Source organism: Macaca nemestrina, chromosome 3, assembly GCF_043159975.1.
Source record: "Macaca nemestrina isolate mMacNem1 chromosome 3, mMacNem.hap1, whole genome shotgun sequence".
NCBI lineage: Eukaryota > Metazoa > Chordata > Mammalia > Primates > Cercopithecidae > Macaca > Macaca nemestrina.
Window position 1 is genome coordinate 159,802,147 of NC_092127.1, and position 15,081 is coordinate 159,817,227.

The 15,081-nt window shown below is 43.3% G+C and overlaps 1 protein-coding gene across 2 annotated transcripts in view; it reads left to right on the plus strand.

Moving 5' to 3' along the window:
- Positions 1-15,081, plus strand: part of LOC105487754 (RELT like 1) — a 74,814-nt gene that overhangs the window by 7,185 nt on the left and 52,548 nt on the right. The window contains exon 1 of one of the 2 annotated variants that reach the window (XM_071093751.1): positions 805-1,200. The exons of the other annotated variant lie outside the window; for it this stretch is intronic. Coding sequence (XP_070949852.1) covers positions 1,131-1,200 — 70 coding nt within the window. The 5' untranslated portion in view covers positions 805-1,130. Of the gene's footprint in view, positions 1-804; positions 1,201-15,081 lie in introns of those variants that run through there. 2 annotated transcript variants of the gene reach the window in all.

Here is a 15,081-nt window from a genome sequence, read left to right on the forward strand (position 1 = left end):
GGCTAGTTGGAGAGTTTGGGCCAATTTCTCCTCTGCTTGCTTCTGCCAGTTACTAACACACTTCTCTTTGTAAGAGAAACTGAATCTACTCAAGGGACTTTCTGGAGGATGGATGGGTAGAGGGGCCAGACATCTTACCTTGAGGATCCTTTTGCCAAACTTGTTGAACTCAGAGGACCTGGTTTTCCATTCCCACCTGCAATACCCCAAGGCCCCCGGCTTCTTTTCTTCACTCAATAGCACTGTCCCAGGATCTCAAACAGAGAGAACCCCCGAGCCAGGTGTCTCCCATTTCCCGTGCCAGCTGCCAGCCCTACTTGATCCCCCTCTCCCATTTTGTTTGTGCACTCTTGTGAATAACTGCATTCCAGCCACTAATAAAAGTGCCTGTTGTACAGAGAGAAAAAAATCTTTAGATTACTTTCCTTATCTGTATTATAGAGAGAATATGGCTGAGCTGCCTTACGGCATTGTTTTGTCAGTTACATGAGATAAAACTAGTGAGTGCTTGGCACATACATAGTAAGTGATGAAAAAGTATATTATTATTGCCTACCCTAAACTAAATACTCACCTATCACAGCTAAAGGATGAGACAAAGTTCCTTACTCTCCAGAATTTTCCTTTTTGGGCCTCTGCCATTACTGGAGGGGTTTCCTGTCACCTGTTCTTCCTGAGCCCTGGGTGCTGGTGCTGGTTGTGTAAAAGAGGGGCCTTTGAGGAGGGGGTGTTGGGCATTGCCTGAAGGAGTAGGGTCCGATGGGCTTGGCAGAGTTCTCTTGGGAGGCAGGGGTTTTGTGGGGCAGAGCCATTAGCCACCAAAACTAAGCAAAGAAGGAAGGAAAGCATTACCTTTATAAGGTGATATAGTCTGTATATTTGTCCCTGCCTAAATTTCATGTCGAATGGTAATCCCCAGTATTGGGGGTGGGGCCTGGTGGAAGGTGATTGGATCATGAGGGTTTATTTCTCATGAATGATTTAGCACCATCATGAGAAGTGCTGTCCTCACAATAGTGAATGAGTTCACAAGAGATCTGTTTGTTTAAAAGTGTGTGGTACCTCCCTGCAACTCTCTCTTGCTGCTGCTTTCGCCATGTGATGTGCCTGCTCCTCTGTTGCCTTCTGCCATGATTGGAAGTTTCCTTAGGCCTCCCCAGAAGCAGACACCACTATGCTTCCCATACAGCCTGCAGAACCGTGAGCCAATTCAACCTCTTTTTTTGAAAAATCAATTACTCAGCCTCAGGTGTTTCTTTTTTGGGGGGACAACGTCTTGTTCTGTCGCTCAGGCTGCTGGAGAGCAATGGTGTGATCTCGGCTCACTGCAACCTCTGCCTCCCGGGTTCAAGCGATTCTCCTGCCTCAGCCTCCCATGCAGCTGGGATTAGAGGTGCCCGCCACCATGCCCAGCTAAGTTTTGTATTTTTAAGTAGAGACTGGGTTTCACCATGTTGGCTAGGCTGGTCTGGAACTCCTGACCTCAGGTGATCCACCTGCCTTGGGCTCCCATAGTGTTGGGATTACAGGCATGAGCCACCATGCCCAGCCTCGGGTATTTCTTTATAGCAGTGCAAAAATGGCCTAAGGGTAGAACATGACGTTTTCTTTTGGAAGAACTTTGGAAGATTCACCAATTGGTTTATTCTTAGACAGCTGATCCATAGGTGTAGTCACAAAATTGTGACAGTTTTTCTTTAGTATTTAATGTAATTGTCACACTGACATGCTTTGTGATTATCCAGGGTCCAACTGCTTACTGTTCATCTTCTCATGGCTCTTTGGTGAGTGTTTCGATGAAGGAGACTCTTAGGATGAGGAAGCAGAGTCCTGTAGTATTAGGGCTGGAAGGGACCTTGACTGTGTCCTCCAAGCTTTTATTTAGCAGGTGAGGAAACTGAGTTGGCACAGCCAGGACTTAAGTGGGTGTCTTTCCTCATTCTGGGACTCTTCCCATTCTGTTAGGCTGTCTATGGAAGCGGATCCAGCCTTGCTGCCTATGGCAAGTTTCCTTGGTTTACATATGCCCTTGATCCTCATGCTCAGGGGTCTGGTTTCTCAGCTCCTTGGATGTGGGATGAGGAGAACCAGGAAGAACTTTGGCTACCTAACTCATGGGAGTAATTGTGTTATTCTTAGTCATATTTTAGATTCAGAAGGGACCTTGATGGTCATCTTGTAATTAACACCCTGTCTTGGCAGATGGGGAAACTAGCCCAAAAAGGTTCAGTGTCCTGTGTGAGTCAGGAGTGGCTGTAGCCCATAGCAGACGAGCAGACCTTTGGGTTTGGTGAGGGAGGAACTATGTGTATGTCTTGTTCACCATTGTAGGCTCGGATCCAAGCACAGGGCCTGAGAATAGAGTAAATATTTAAATATTTGAATGATGGAAGGAAGCCAGAGCTAGAATGCAGGTGTTAGGACTCTTGGTCCAAAGCTTTTTCTTTATAATAAAGTGAAGAGTTACTGTTTTGAATATTCACCCACAAATCTTAGATGTAAGCCTCCCCACAGCCCTTCTCCTGCAGTGGTGAGAGGCTGTTTTGGGAGCAGCCTCTATGGGCCAGATTGCTCAAAGGCAGAAAAATCTGGTCATGGAGGAAAAATGAATGATAATAACAAACAAGCAATACAACCAAGAATGATAGTAACAAACAGTCAAATATGGTGTGACATTGGTAGCATTTTCAATGCAAAGATTTTCAAAACCTAAATCTCTTCATGAAACTCTTCTCAAAGACAAACTAAACTCAGTTGTGTTTCTACAACCACTACTTCAAATGCATCTATTAATTGTATATGTATCATATTCCTGATGTTATAATACTTTATACCATTCAAAACCAATTATTTTATGGCTGCTTTGATTTGCTTATTTATCCAACAGATATTAACAAAGTGCCTTAGAGTGTGCAAGACACTGAGAATGAAGTGATGTGAGCAAAATAGACTCAGTTCCTGCCTTTATGGAGCTAGTAGGTTATCAGGAAGAGAATTAATTAAACAAGCAAAATGATGTGTCCCTGAGTCCTTGTCAAGGAAAGTATGACACAGGGCCAGAGTACCTAACCTGGGGCTAGGTGTGGGACATGCATGGACAAACTAGACTCCAGTGCAGGTTGGGCATGCTCTCTGGAGGAAATGAAAGTGAAATTTACAGCTGCAAAACTGCAGGAGTTGGTCAGGTGGAAAGAACTTGTGGTCACCGAAGAGAGAGGAGGAGGTAAGATCAAACAAAGCAACAGCAGTGGTTCCCAGACTTGAATGTTCAGAAGTCCAGCTGGAGGGCTGGTTAAAACAGATTCCTGAGCCCCACCCGAGAGTGCTGAGTCCATAGGACTGGGATGGGTCTGGAGACTTTTTCTCTCACGTTTCCAGGTGATGCTGGCTAAGTATCAACTGTGAGCAGGAAAGTAAAAGAGAGAAGAGTAGGTGGAATCCCCTCCCCTCTTCTTGGGGCTATACGTATCCTGTCCTCTGCCCATCCTTGAAGCTGAGATCAAGCATAGGATTTCCAGGAAACATTTCCTAGGTATTCTCACTGCCTTTACTGCCTCCTGTGAATATACTGTCCACAAGTCAGTGGATACATGTTGCATCTTTTCCATGTTGTTTAGCCCTCAGTTACATGCAATTGTTTCCACCATGTTTGTTTTGTCTAGAGCTTCTTGAGGTGGCTGAGCATAAGAAATGTGTACAAAACATTTGCCTGATCAAATTTAATTCTTGCAACTGCTATGAGGTGCAGGTTGCATGTTATTCCCTGTTCTATGGAGATGTGGAAACGGAGACTTACAGGGAATAACCAGGAAGAAGAGAAGGGGAATTCCTTGCTCAAGTCAGAGGAGGGAAAGTCAGTGTGAGATGTATATTCATTGTTCTCAAGTGCGCTTTGCATTATGTGAATTGCAGGTATTCTGTGCCCAGCATCATTAGTAGAAGGAAAGTTTTATATTTAATTTGTTTTTGAGCTTTTTCACTATAGGCTCATCTTCTTAAAGAGAAACAAAGGCATCTTATAAATTGAATGTAGATTTTGTTTTTAGCAGGAAATGATTATCTTAGGAATTCTACAGAAATTGTCCGCTTGCTTTTGAAGTAAATATTTGGAGGGGGTAATTCAATTTACATGTCATTAGGTTTAGAAATGATTTTTATAAAATTTTGGCATGAGGGAGATGGGAAATATCAATTTTAATTTCCTGAAAAGACACACGTTAGACAATTATGCCATTACCAATCTTCCAGTGGCTGGATGGATTTAGCTGAGTGGTAGAAGACTTACAAAGAGCCTGTACATTACACATTCACAAGACAGGTAGGGTTAAAAACTGACTAAAAAGAATTCCTTTCGATACCAGTAATCTGCCAAGCCTTCCTTCCCCATGCATAGATGTAAACATAATCTGGCTTTCTCAGATTCCTGTAAGAGGTGGAAGTTTGAAGAATTCACTGGGCTTTCCTATCACAGTATAACTTGGGAACACTAATTTTCAAATGTTCTAACCGTTCTTCATAGCTGGAAGTCCCCAACACAATCATGTGAATTATCCAGTTTATGAAAAACAGCAGCCTGGAATTTCCTGGCATTGGTGAAGTGGCAGATGGCTAATGAGCAGGCATTCCTTCATTTTTCTTTGCAAGTTCGTGCCATATGCTTGTATGGCCTGAATGCTTTTACTGCTTCCTCAGTTCTTTCCATCCTCCTTTCCCTCTACTAAAGGCAAAACACAGAACAACCACCAAAAGAAAAAGGGAAGCCTTGGACATTGTTTAAAGCTATGTGATAGAGCCGAGAAGCTGGGTTTTGAAGGTGAAACTCATTTCACAGGCATGATTGTCAACTCAGCCCTTTTTAATCGTCATTGCAGATCAAACTTGTAGATTATTCTTTACAGTGTGCAGTTAATTTAAAAATGAGGTTTCGCTTATTTGAGATATCGTTAGGTGCTGTGTAGGTATGTAAAATGAATAACAAACTTCGTTTTTGTTCTCCACAAACTTGTGATTGAGAAGGGGGAGATAAGCTATGAATACAAATCATTATAGTATAGTAGAGAATGTGTTTGGTGTAATCAGAGAACTACAGACAAAGTGCTGTGTGGGATCAAAGGGAGGGAGGCTTACTTTCTGATAAGGGGGATGGAAAAGACTTCATTCATAGCCTGAAACTTGGCATTTTCAGTGGACCTTAAAAGGGAGTGTATGGAATGATGTGCTGAGCAAAGGAAACAGCCTGTGTGCAAAGGCATAGAGGTAGGAATAGAGAAGTTAGTGCAGACTGGGTGTGGCAGAGACTCCTCAGAGGAAGTCACAAGAGATGAGGCTGCAGAGGAGAGACTGAGGCTGGGTGACAGAGCTCCTGATACTGCACTTTATTGTGTAGTTGTGGAGGATAGGGGACAAGAAGAGGCCCCCAGGCGTTGCCATGTGGTAGAAGAGCCCCAGAGGCTGAGCTGAAGGGGACAGGGCCCTGTGCTGTCAGCAGGGCGGTTTGAGATAGCTGTTCCCATTTCCTTATCTGCAGAAGTGTAGGTGGTAGGAAGGCAGAGGGCGAGCCATCAAACAAATAATGCAGTCCTTTGTAAGTAACACAAATAGGATCTATGCAGCAGAATAGATTTAATGCAATCCATATGATATGCAGATAGAAACAGTTTTTCAAAGTTTAAGGAGTGCTCAGAAATGAGAATCATGAAATAAGTGCTCAGTGTATAGTTTTGGCCTAGCGTGGTGGCTCACACCTGTAATCCCAGCACTTTGGGATGCTGAGGCAGGAGGATCGCTTCAGGCCAGGAGTTCAGGACCAGCCCGAAAACCATAGCAAGATCCTGTCTCTACAAAAATTAGCTGGGCATGGTGGCATGTGCCTTTCATCCCAGCTACTCAGGAGGTTGAGGCAGGAGGATCGCTTAAGCCCAAAGGTTCAAGGCTGCAGTGAGCTGTGATGGTGCCACTGCACTCCAGCCTGGGCTACAGAGTGAGACCCTGTCTCAAAGAAAAAAAAAAAAAGTATATAGTCTTGATGGCTTGATGGTGTGAAAGCCAAGAAGTATTCATTAATGGTTAAAGCTCACTAATTATGTATTTTTCTTAAGTTAGAGTAAACACCTTGAAATAATACAAATCAGCTTGTCTGTTGAGTTCTTGATTACCGGCGCGAGCCACCCCACATGGTCCAGACTATTGAATTCTCAACCATTAAACATTTATTTTTTGGAAGTATGTTGGTGTATTTTCATTTTTTGGCTCTATTGTGGGTCTTGTCCTTGTTTACTTCTCTTTCCCAGGCTGGAGAGCTGTCAGGGTTAGGTCAATCTCTAAATAAACCATGCGTATCAGCACTGGGATGATTTGTAAGTCCTGCTTGGCTAAGGGCTCCATCTCTGTCACTTCTGGTGAGTTTTCTCAGTCTCTTAATTTCTTATGATGTGATGAAATAGATTTTGGGGGAGGAAAACTAACCAGCTTCAAAGTCATTCAGTGTACATCCAATGCCGACATATTATGGAAATAGTAGTTACACAAACTAAGTAGATCTGGTGGATCTTAGTTCCTGGGTGGGTGGGAGGGATAGGGATGGGAGAAGACTTGAAGGAGGGAAAGAGAATTATTTTGCTTGAACCATATGGTAGTTGATCTGTTGCCACCACAAACTTGTGATTGAGAAGGTTGATCTTTTCCACACTGGTTCAGTGCGTCATCTTGATATATTAATGAGTAAAGACTCTTGACTTTGAGTCAATGTGGTATAATAAAAATGATATATTTGATCTTGTCCCTGATTCCTGGGACTCCTAAAAATAACCCCTGGGATTTCTTGAGTGATAGGAACATTGTTTGTTATTCATAATGAGCTCCTTTAGACCATACCTGAGTTTGTGCTAATGTGATCCTTGGACTCTTGGTGGGCCCCCAGGTAGCTTCGGGATGGGGGCTAGTTGCCAGGGGAACCAGCCTTGTGATTACAGGTTTAGAACTTTCAGCTGCAATCCCTGATCTCTGGGAAGGGAAAGGGGCTGGAGATTGGGTTCACTCAACAACAGCCAACAATTTCATCAGTCAAACCTGTGTAGTAAAAACTTGGTTAAAACTCTGCAGCAAGGAGGCTAGGAGCTTCTGGGTTGGTGACATATGGATGTGTTGGGAGGATGGCATGCCTGGAGGGGGCTTGGAAGTTCTGTTTTCATGGCTGTTCCCCAGCCATACCTTGCCCTATCAATCTCTACCATTTGGCTGCATCTGAGCTGTATGCTTAATAATAAAACTTCATAATGAAACTGTATGCTTCATAATAAAAACTTCATAATAAAACATAATAAAACTTCATAATAAAAATAAAAACATAAATAAAACTTCAAAATAAAACATAAGTGTAGGGATTTTCTGAATTCCGTGAGTCATTGTTACCCAAAGGAGTCCCGATCTAGACCCCAAAAGAGGGTTCTTGGACCTCGCGCAAGGAAGACTTCCAGGCAAGTCCAAAGAGTAAAGTGAAATCAAGGTTATTGGAAAGTAAAGGAATAAAGAATGGCTATTCCACAGGCAGAGCAGCCCCGAGGGCTGCTGGTTGGCTATTTTTATGGTTATTTCTTGATTACATGCCGAGCAAGGGGTGGATTATTCATGAGTTTTCCAGGAAAGGGGTGAGCAGTTCTCAGAACTGAGGCTTCCGACTTCTTTTAGACCCATAGGGTAACTTCCCAACATTGCCCTGGCGTCTGTAAACTGTCTCGTGCTGGTGGGAGTGTTTCTTAGCATGTCAATGTATTGTAATTAGCATATAATGAGCAGTGAGGATAACCAGAGATCACTTTCACTGGCATCTTGCTTTCGGTGGGTTTTCACCGGCTTCTTTACGGCACCCGTTTATCAGCAAGGTTTTTGTGACGTGTATCTTTTTTTTTTTTTTTTTTTTGAGACGGAGTCTCACGCTGTTGCCCAGGCTGGAGTGCAGTGGCGCGATCTCGGCTCACTGCAAGCTCCGCCTCCCGGGTTCCCGCCATTCTCCTGCCTCAGCCTCCTGAGTAGCTGGGACTACAGGCGCCCGCCACCGCGCCCGGCTAATTTTTTGTATTTTTAGTAGAGACGGCGTTTCACTGTGGTCTCGATCTCCTGACCTTGTGATCCGCCCGCCTCGGCCTCCCAAAGTGCTGGGATTACAGGCTTGAGCCACCGCGCCCGGCCTGTGACGTGTATCTTATGCTGATCTCCTATCTCATCCTGTGACTTAGAATGCCTGACCTCCTGGAATGCAGCTCAGTAGGTCTCAGCCTCATTTTACCCAGCCCCTATTCAAGATGGAGTCACTCTGGTTCGAATGCCTCTGATAATTCTAGCAAAATGCCAAACTTATTGATGGGGGTCCTGGAAAGCCCCAATTGGTAGTCCCTAGGCAGAAGTGCAGTTAGCCTGGGGACCCCATTTGCAGCTGGCATCTGAAGTGGGGTCAGTCTTGTGGGACTGAGCGTTTAACCTGTGGAGTCTGCACTAAATGCCAGGTGGTGTCAGAATTTAGTTGAATTGTGGGACACCCAGTTGGTGTTGGAGAACTGGGTTTTGGAAAAATGGAACAGATAAGTCTTTCCTATTGGGAAAAACCAACTCATAATATGAAAACATTGTGGCTGGAATAATCTCTCTGAAATTGCATAGTTTACTATTTAGAAGATAAACACTCAAAAGTGTTTTTAAAATATTTAGTGGGGTGGCCAGGCCCGGTGGCTCATGCCTGTTATCTCAGCACTTCGGGAGGCCACGGCAGGCGGATCACGAGGTCAGGAGATCGAGACCATCCTGGCCAACATGGTGAAACCCCGTCTCTACTAAAAAAATGCAAAAAATTAGCTGGGTGTGGTGGCGGGCGCCTGTAGTCCCAGCTACTTGGGAGGCTGAGGCAGGAGAATTGCTTGAACCTGGGAGGCAGAGTTTGCAGTGAGCAGAGATCATGACACTGCATTCCAGCCTGGGCGACAGAGCAAGACTCCATCTCAAAAAAAAAAAAAAAAAAAAGATTTAGTGGGAAAGAAAAAAAATTGTCAGGCTGTTTCTTACTATTTATGTGTTTACATGGTGTTTTATAGTGTAATAAAGTAGAAGTTATACTACTATATAGTTTTCTTTGACTGTTGTTTCCTGTGGTTTTGACCAAATACTTCATAACACTGTCTCAGCCTGCAGCCAATGGAAACATCTAAAATGTCAATATGATGGATTGTAGGTTTAGTAGTCTCTTTACTAAGGGATTTCCAGTATCCAGGTTTACTGCTATCTACAATATTAATACTACAGTGACAATTTCATATGGTTCAACCTCATAGTAATGATGGCTCCTTATTGTCTATTACTTACAGTTTAAAAAAAAAAGCTACTGATTACGATCAGGACATTTTGGAAACTGCAAAAAGAAAAAAATACCCCATCCAGCAAGAAAACGTAAATGTTAACTATACTTGGGAGGTATTTTTTAACAGGTTTCTTTTTTTCTATGTACACCTCCTCCCTTTTTTCAAAAACATTTTATGATTGTACTGTGAATAATTAAAATGAAATTGTGGGGAATGCTAAGACAGAAAACACTAAAAAGAAAAAAAATGATTTATAATCTTACCACTTTGATAACATTTTGATGTCTTTTTTTCTTATAAAAACTGGGACCATTTAAGCTCTAAATACTGCTTTGTATGTGTTTTTCTTTTTTCACTTAACATTTTAAATTCATAATTGAGATCATTTTGGACAAAGTGGGTGATGACAAATCTGATCCCTTCATACAAAGTGTTTCTATTGTTTTAAGAGTCAAAAGGAAGTTTAGGATTTCTGAGAAGTAACCGTTTCATCAGTGTTATATGTAGATCAGGGTAGTATTTTAATTCAGCAGAATTACTTTTTAGCAATTAGCACTTGATTTAAAAAAAAAAGATAAATTGACTTGGAAAGAATGTAACTTTTAAATGTACCTTTTCTTCCTAGTAACTGACTCACTTGGAAATGCCATTCTGTCATTCTAGATTTATTGTTGGGTTAGATGGATGATGATTATCTGAAGGTTTTCTACCTTCTCTAACTCTACTACGTGAACACTGTGGTATCTAGAATAGAGATCAGCTATGGAGAATCCCATTCCATGGAATTTTACTGAATATTGAAACTGTGAGCTCTCACATTTCACCAGTAATGGAGCAGAACGTGGAGTTCTGGAGCCAGGCTGCCTGGATTAAAGTCACCTTTGATACTTGCTACCTGTGTGACCTGGCATAGGTTACTTAACCTCTCTGTTCTGTAGTTTTACATCTCTAAGTGGGGTTGGAAATAATAGAACCTAACCCATAGAGTTATTGTAAGGATTAAATGAGTTAATATCTGAAAAGTGCTTGAAATCGTAACTGTGTATACACATTATGCATCAATATGTGACTATTATTAATAGTATTTTTTTTCTATGTGTCTCACTGGTTGCTACTGGTTTTCAGAATTCTTATTTGGGTTTCATGCGAGTGACATTCATTTCTCCTCCTTAACATCGACTTCCCTATGTCTAGGATTTTCCTGATTACTTCTGTTTAGTCGTTACTTCGTTTGCCTTTTCTGAAGTGACCTTTATTTTCTCTCCCACTGCCCCCTTTACCTTGCCCTTTCTCTAACAGCAGTAGTGGGGACTTTGCACCAGGGGACTTCAGCTGGGATATATCCTTGGAGCTCCACATTTACTCATCCTCCTTTTCCAGTTCCTATGTTCTCAGAAGCCAGCCCACGTGCCTGTCTTGCAGGAACATTGCCCGACCTAACCTGTGACTAATTGGAAAACCCTCCATTTGGGACTTTTGTAGTTCTCTGTTTAGTCATTATCTGCTTCCTGTTCCTGGAAGGAAGGGAAACACTGGCTTGCATGCGGGGATGTGGGTGCCTGACTGGCCTTGTGGTGCCACCTGAGCAGCGCTGTGTGGTCGCTGCTCGCTCACCCCCAGGGCTTACCTTTTCTGCACCCCACATTTAACACTGCCCCTTGCAGTCCAGCTCATGTGACTCCTTGTCCTTTTCTGGATGTTTTAGTTTATATCCCCAGCTGAGCTGTGAGCTTGGGAGGATAGCAACTGCTTTGCTCTTATTACCACAGATAATAATAATCACAGCAATAATGGCTAGCATTTATCGAGTACTTAACTTGGATAAACCCTAGTAATCTCATATAAGGCTCAGAAACTATTAGTATTTTATGGATGAGGAAACTGAGGCACAGAGATGCTAACTGACTTTGCCTGGGGCCTCACAGCTAGGAAACAAATTGAACACAGTGCAGCCAAGAAAAAAGCCAGTTTCTGCTTTTGCTTCCTTGCTTCCTAGGGAGTAGTCTTGCTTCAGAGTTTGGGCCCTGCCTGCAACAGACCTTGGTTCAAATGTTGGCCCAGCCATTCCCTAGATGAGTGACTTCCACTTCAATACTTTGTTCTTGATCGTCTCCATTTCTAAGATGGGTTTAATAATAACACCTATCTCAGAGTTGTGGAGATAAGAAAAGATAATGTAAGTAAAAATTCCAGTAAAGGTTAGTTGCTGTTAGCAGTTGGTGGTAAAGTAGTTGAGCATCCTAGAGGCCCTGGATATGAAACTCATAAACCCCCAACACTCCACTGGAACATCAGTCACCATCTCCCTCTCTCCCTCTGCCTGGTTGGGAGCTGGGTCAGTCTTCCTTTCTGACACCCTTGCTTCCCTCCAGCCGGCTCAGCACCACCCATTTTTTCCCCATGTGATTAGTTTGTGTCCTATTCTGCAGGGTGGAAATGACTTGGCTGGACTTCCAACCCTAACAGGTGCCAGTTGTGCCCAGAAACCAGGGATCTAGCTCCCCAAGGATTGGTTTCCTGCACCAGCTCTCTGTAAGCTCCAAGGAATTCACTGATTTCCTAAAAGATCACCCCCTTGACCCCAGTTCTTCCCGTTGCTGCTGGAGACGGGCTGAGATGGCATGTTTCCTCCTATTTGATGGTTTTTTTCTGCCCCTTGCTACTTAGCCTTCCTCCCATAGTTTAAATAATTTCTAACTTAGTTCTTGCTTGTCCTCTTGCAAGGAATGTACATGAACAGATCTGTTAGGAATCGCAGCCATTTGGAAATTGGGCAGTAGCCTTTGGTGAGGTTTTGTAAGCTTGGATTTAGCGTTCTCTTATGGATCTGGCAGTTGGGGATGAATTGGAGTCCTGTGAAAATCCAGTTGAGAGCTAGTTCCCCATGCTGGGTTTAGGAATGTGCTGCTATTTATAGCCTTTCTTTTGAATCTTTGCAAACTGGAACCTTCTGTTGATTTTGGTGAATCCAGGAGCATGCTGGTATATTTACATCCTTCAGAAAAGACTTACCCAACAAGGGTGTGAAGCTGTGGGGTGTATCAGTTGTCCAGCTCTGAAAAGAATCTACTTATTTATGTTTGTAAAAGCTGTGGGTATTTGGCAAATGGGGTGTAAGTACAGTGGACATTCTGTTCTACCAAATAGGGTCTTAACAAAACTGCTTATAAAGTTACAGTGAACTTGGGGACTTGATTACCCGGCAGCCCTTCCGCAATGAGGGAATTTGCTTTCACATGTCCGCTGGAGCAGATGTTTCAGGCACTCCTACTGTGTTGCAGGAACTGTGTTAGGGATTAGAGGTACAAACCTTCACTTCCCCACGTCCACTGTGGGAAAGAGGTGTTTGACTTCAGTCAGGGTTTTCCGGCGAGTTCTGCGTCCTGTTGAGATTCCTGCCTTTGACTGTGGCATGTCTGAGTGGTGCGCTGTTGTAATGGGTGGGGAAAATGTCCTCCTAAGCTTTGGTTCTTCTGCTTGGCTCATTTCTCTGCCTCCACCCAGTGATATCATGTAGGCCACTGATTTATTTACAGAATGATGATATTACCTAACTTCTTGGGATTAGGGATTTCAAATAAAAGAATGAATGTGAAAGTGCATTGAAAATCGTGTTATTTGGGTGGGAACTTTCATATCTTGTACTGTGTGTCCCTATTTCATGTGTATGATTGAAAATTTTCTTTATTCCTTTCCTTTCTTTTTAAATATTTTTTCTGAAAGATTTTTAGGTGCCATGTAATTAACATTGCTGGTACAAATTATGTTTGTGGCAACCATTGAATAATAGTTTTGGAGCAATAATGTGAACACATACATCTGTGAATAAGGTGCTTTTCAATAGCTAGAGAAAGGTTTTTTACCTTTATGGTAGGTATAGAGGGAGATGAAGTAGTTTATACATGAGTGATTTTTTTTTTCTTTGAGACGGAGTCTCGCTGTGTCACAGTGGCACGATCTCTGCTCACTACACGCTCCGTCTCCTGGGTTCAACCCTGGGTTCAAGCAATTCACCTGCCTCAGCCTCCTGAGTAGCTGGGACTACAGGCATGTGCCATCATGCCCAGCTAATTTTTGTATTTTTAGTAGAGATGGGGTTTCACCATGTTGGCCAAGATGGTCTTGATCTCTTGACCTTGTGATCCACCCGCCTCGGCCTCCCAAAGTGCTGAGATTACAGGCATGAGCCACTGTACCCAGTCAATGTTTTGTTTTTTGCAGTTAAAATTAATATTGGGAAATTTTGTGCTATCAGGATTTTTAAAACATGAAGTCAGCACAAATTTCATTCACCTACAGCTGACTTCAATCTTTTTTTTTATGAAGATGATTTTTACACCACAAGAAGGTGTGTGCGCGCTCCAGTGTTTATCGTATACCATAGTGTCGTTGGAGAGAGGCCGCTTCTTAGTGTTTAAGGGCCTTGGGTGGGTGAATGTTGACCTGTATGCAGCCCAGCTGTGTGGTTCATCGGTGATAGTTTAACAAAGCCACCTAAAGGCGTGGGTCACTAGATAAAACCCAAGGCCACCACCACTTACAGACACTGTTAAGCAGCATGGCTAAGAGTGTGGACTCCGGGATTCCGTTGTTTGGGTTGGATCCTGTCCTCCTACACACCGAGGCTTGTTATTGAACACATGCGCCTCATTTTCCTCATCTGCGAATGGGGGTAATGAGAGACACTTCCTTACAGATGCTGCGAGGGTAGAATGAGATTGCCCAGGAAGCATCCAGAACAGTGCCTGACACCGCCAACACCCCGTGAATGCTGCGGTTGACAATTATTTTAAAGTAGCAACTCATTCTTTATGACGTACCACCTTTCAGAAATAATCTGAAGCAATATTAGATTTCTGAAGCCCTGTTGCTTTAAGGTCGCTTCAAACAAATGGCTTCTAAATAATTCCATTTCTTTCTTGAATGGACATAATGTGTAATTTTAAAGGTTTGCAAGGGCTGTTAGTCAGAGTCTCCCTCCATTCCTGTTGTGCAGCCACCCAGCCCCTTCCCAGGAGACAGGCAGTGCTATCAGTAAATAAAGACTTTGGAAAAGTCCACAAATGGACAGCACCAAAAATAGCAAAAGGAGGAGGGGCAGCGAAAGAGGGAGGGAGGGGCTGGAGAACAGGAAAAGAAGATGGGGAGAGAGTCTGCAGGGAGCCCTCCCAGTCCTTGAGCCCCACGGGTATTGCTTTTCCTCACACCCCTCTCTGAGGACCCCAGTGATGGGTGCTGCCATCAGCAAGGGTCTGTGGGAATCTCCTCAGTCTTCTGTCTTAGAGGCACAGTTGGTGGCTTCCTGGCCTGTGTCTCAAAGCAAATAACTGGAGAGCTGACCTTGTTCCAGTCTGGGGTGAGGCCAGGTCAGATGAGCCTTCTGTTATATCCTGAATGCAAACCATTATTTGAGATACTCTGGAAGAGTCCAGAAGTTGAGGTCCTTGGCCTCTCAAGACACTGAGATCGTAGAGTTAATATCCTCCCAAGATGGAGCTTTGGGCGAGGTGGAAGGTGGGGGATATGGGGGGGATGGGGGTGGCTGTAGCTGTCATCTGTGTTGGAGTTCTGTGGCTTTAAGAAATAACTTCAAATGGTAAACCCGAGACAGTGTGGAGTAAGCTAGGGACTTTCTCTGACTCTGCAAAGTTATTTTTCTCCCTTCAGTTCAAATTGAAGCCAGGGATGGTAAATATTTAGATTTCTTCTTCTTTTTTTTTTTTTTTTTTAAGAT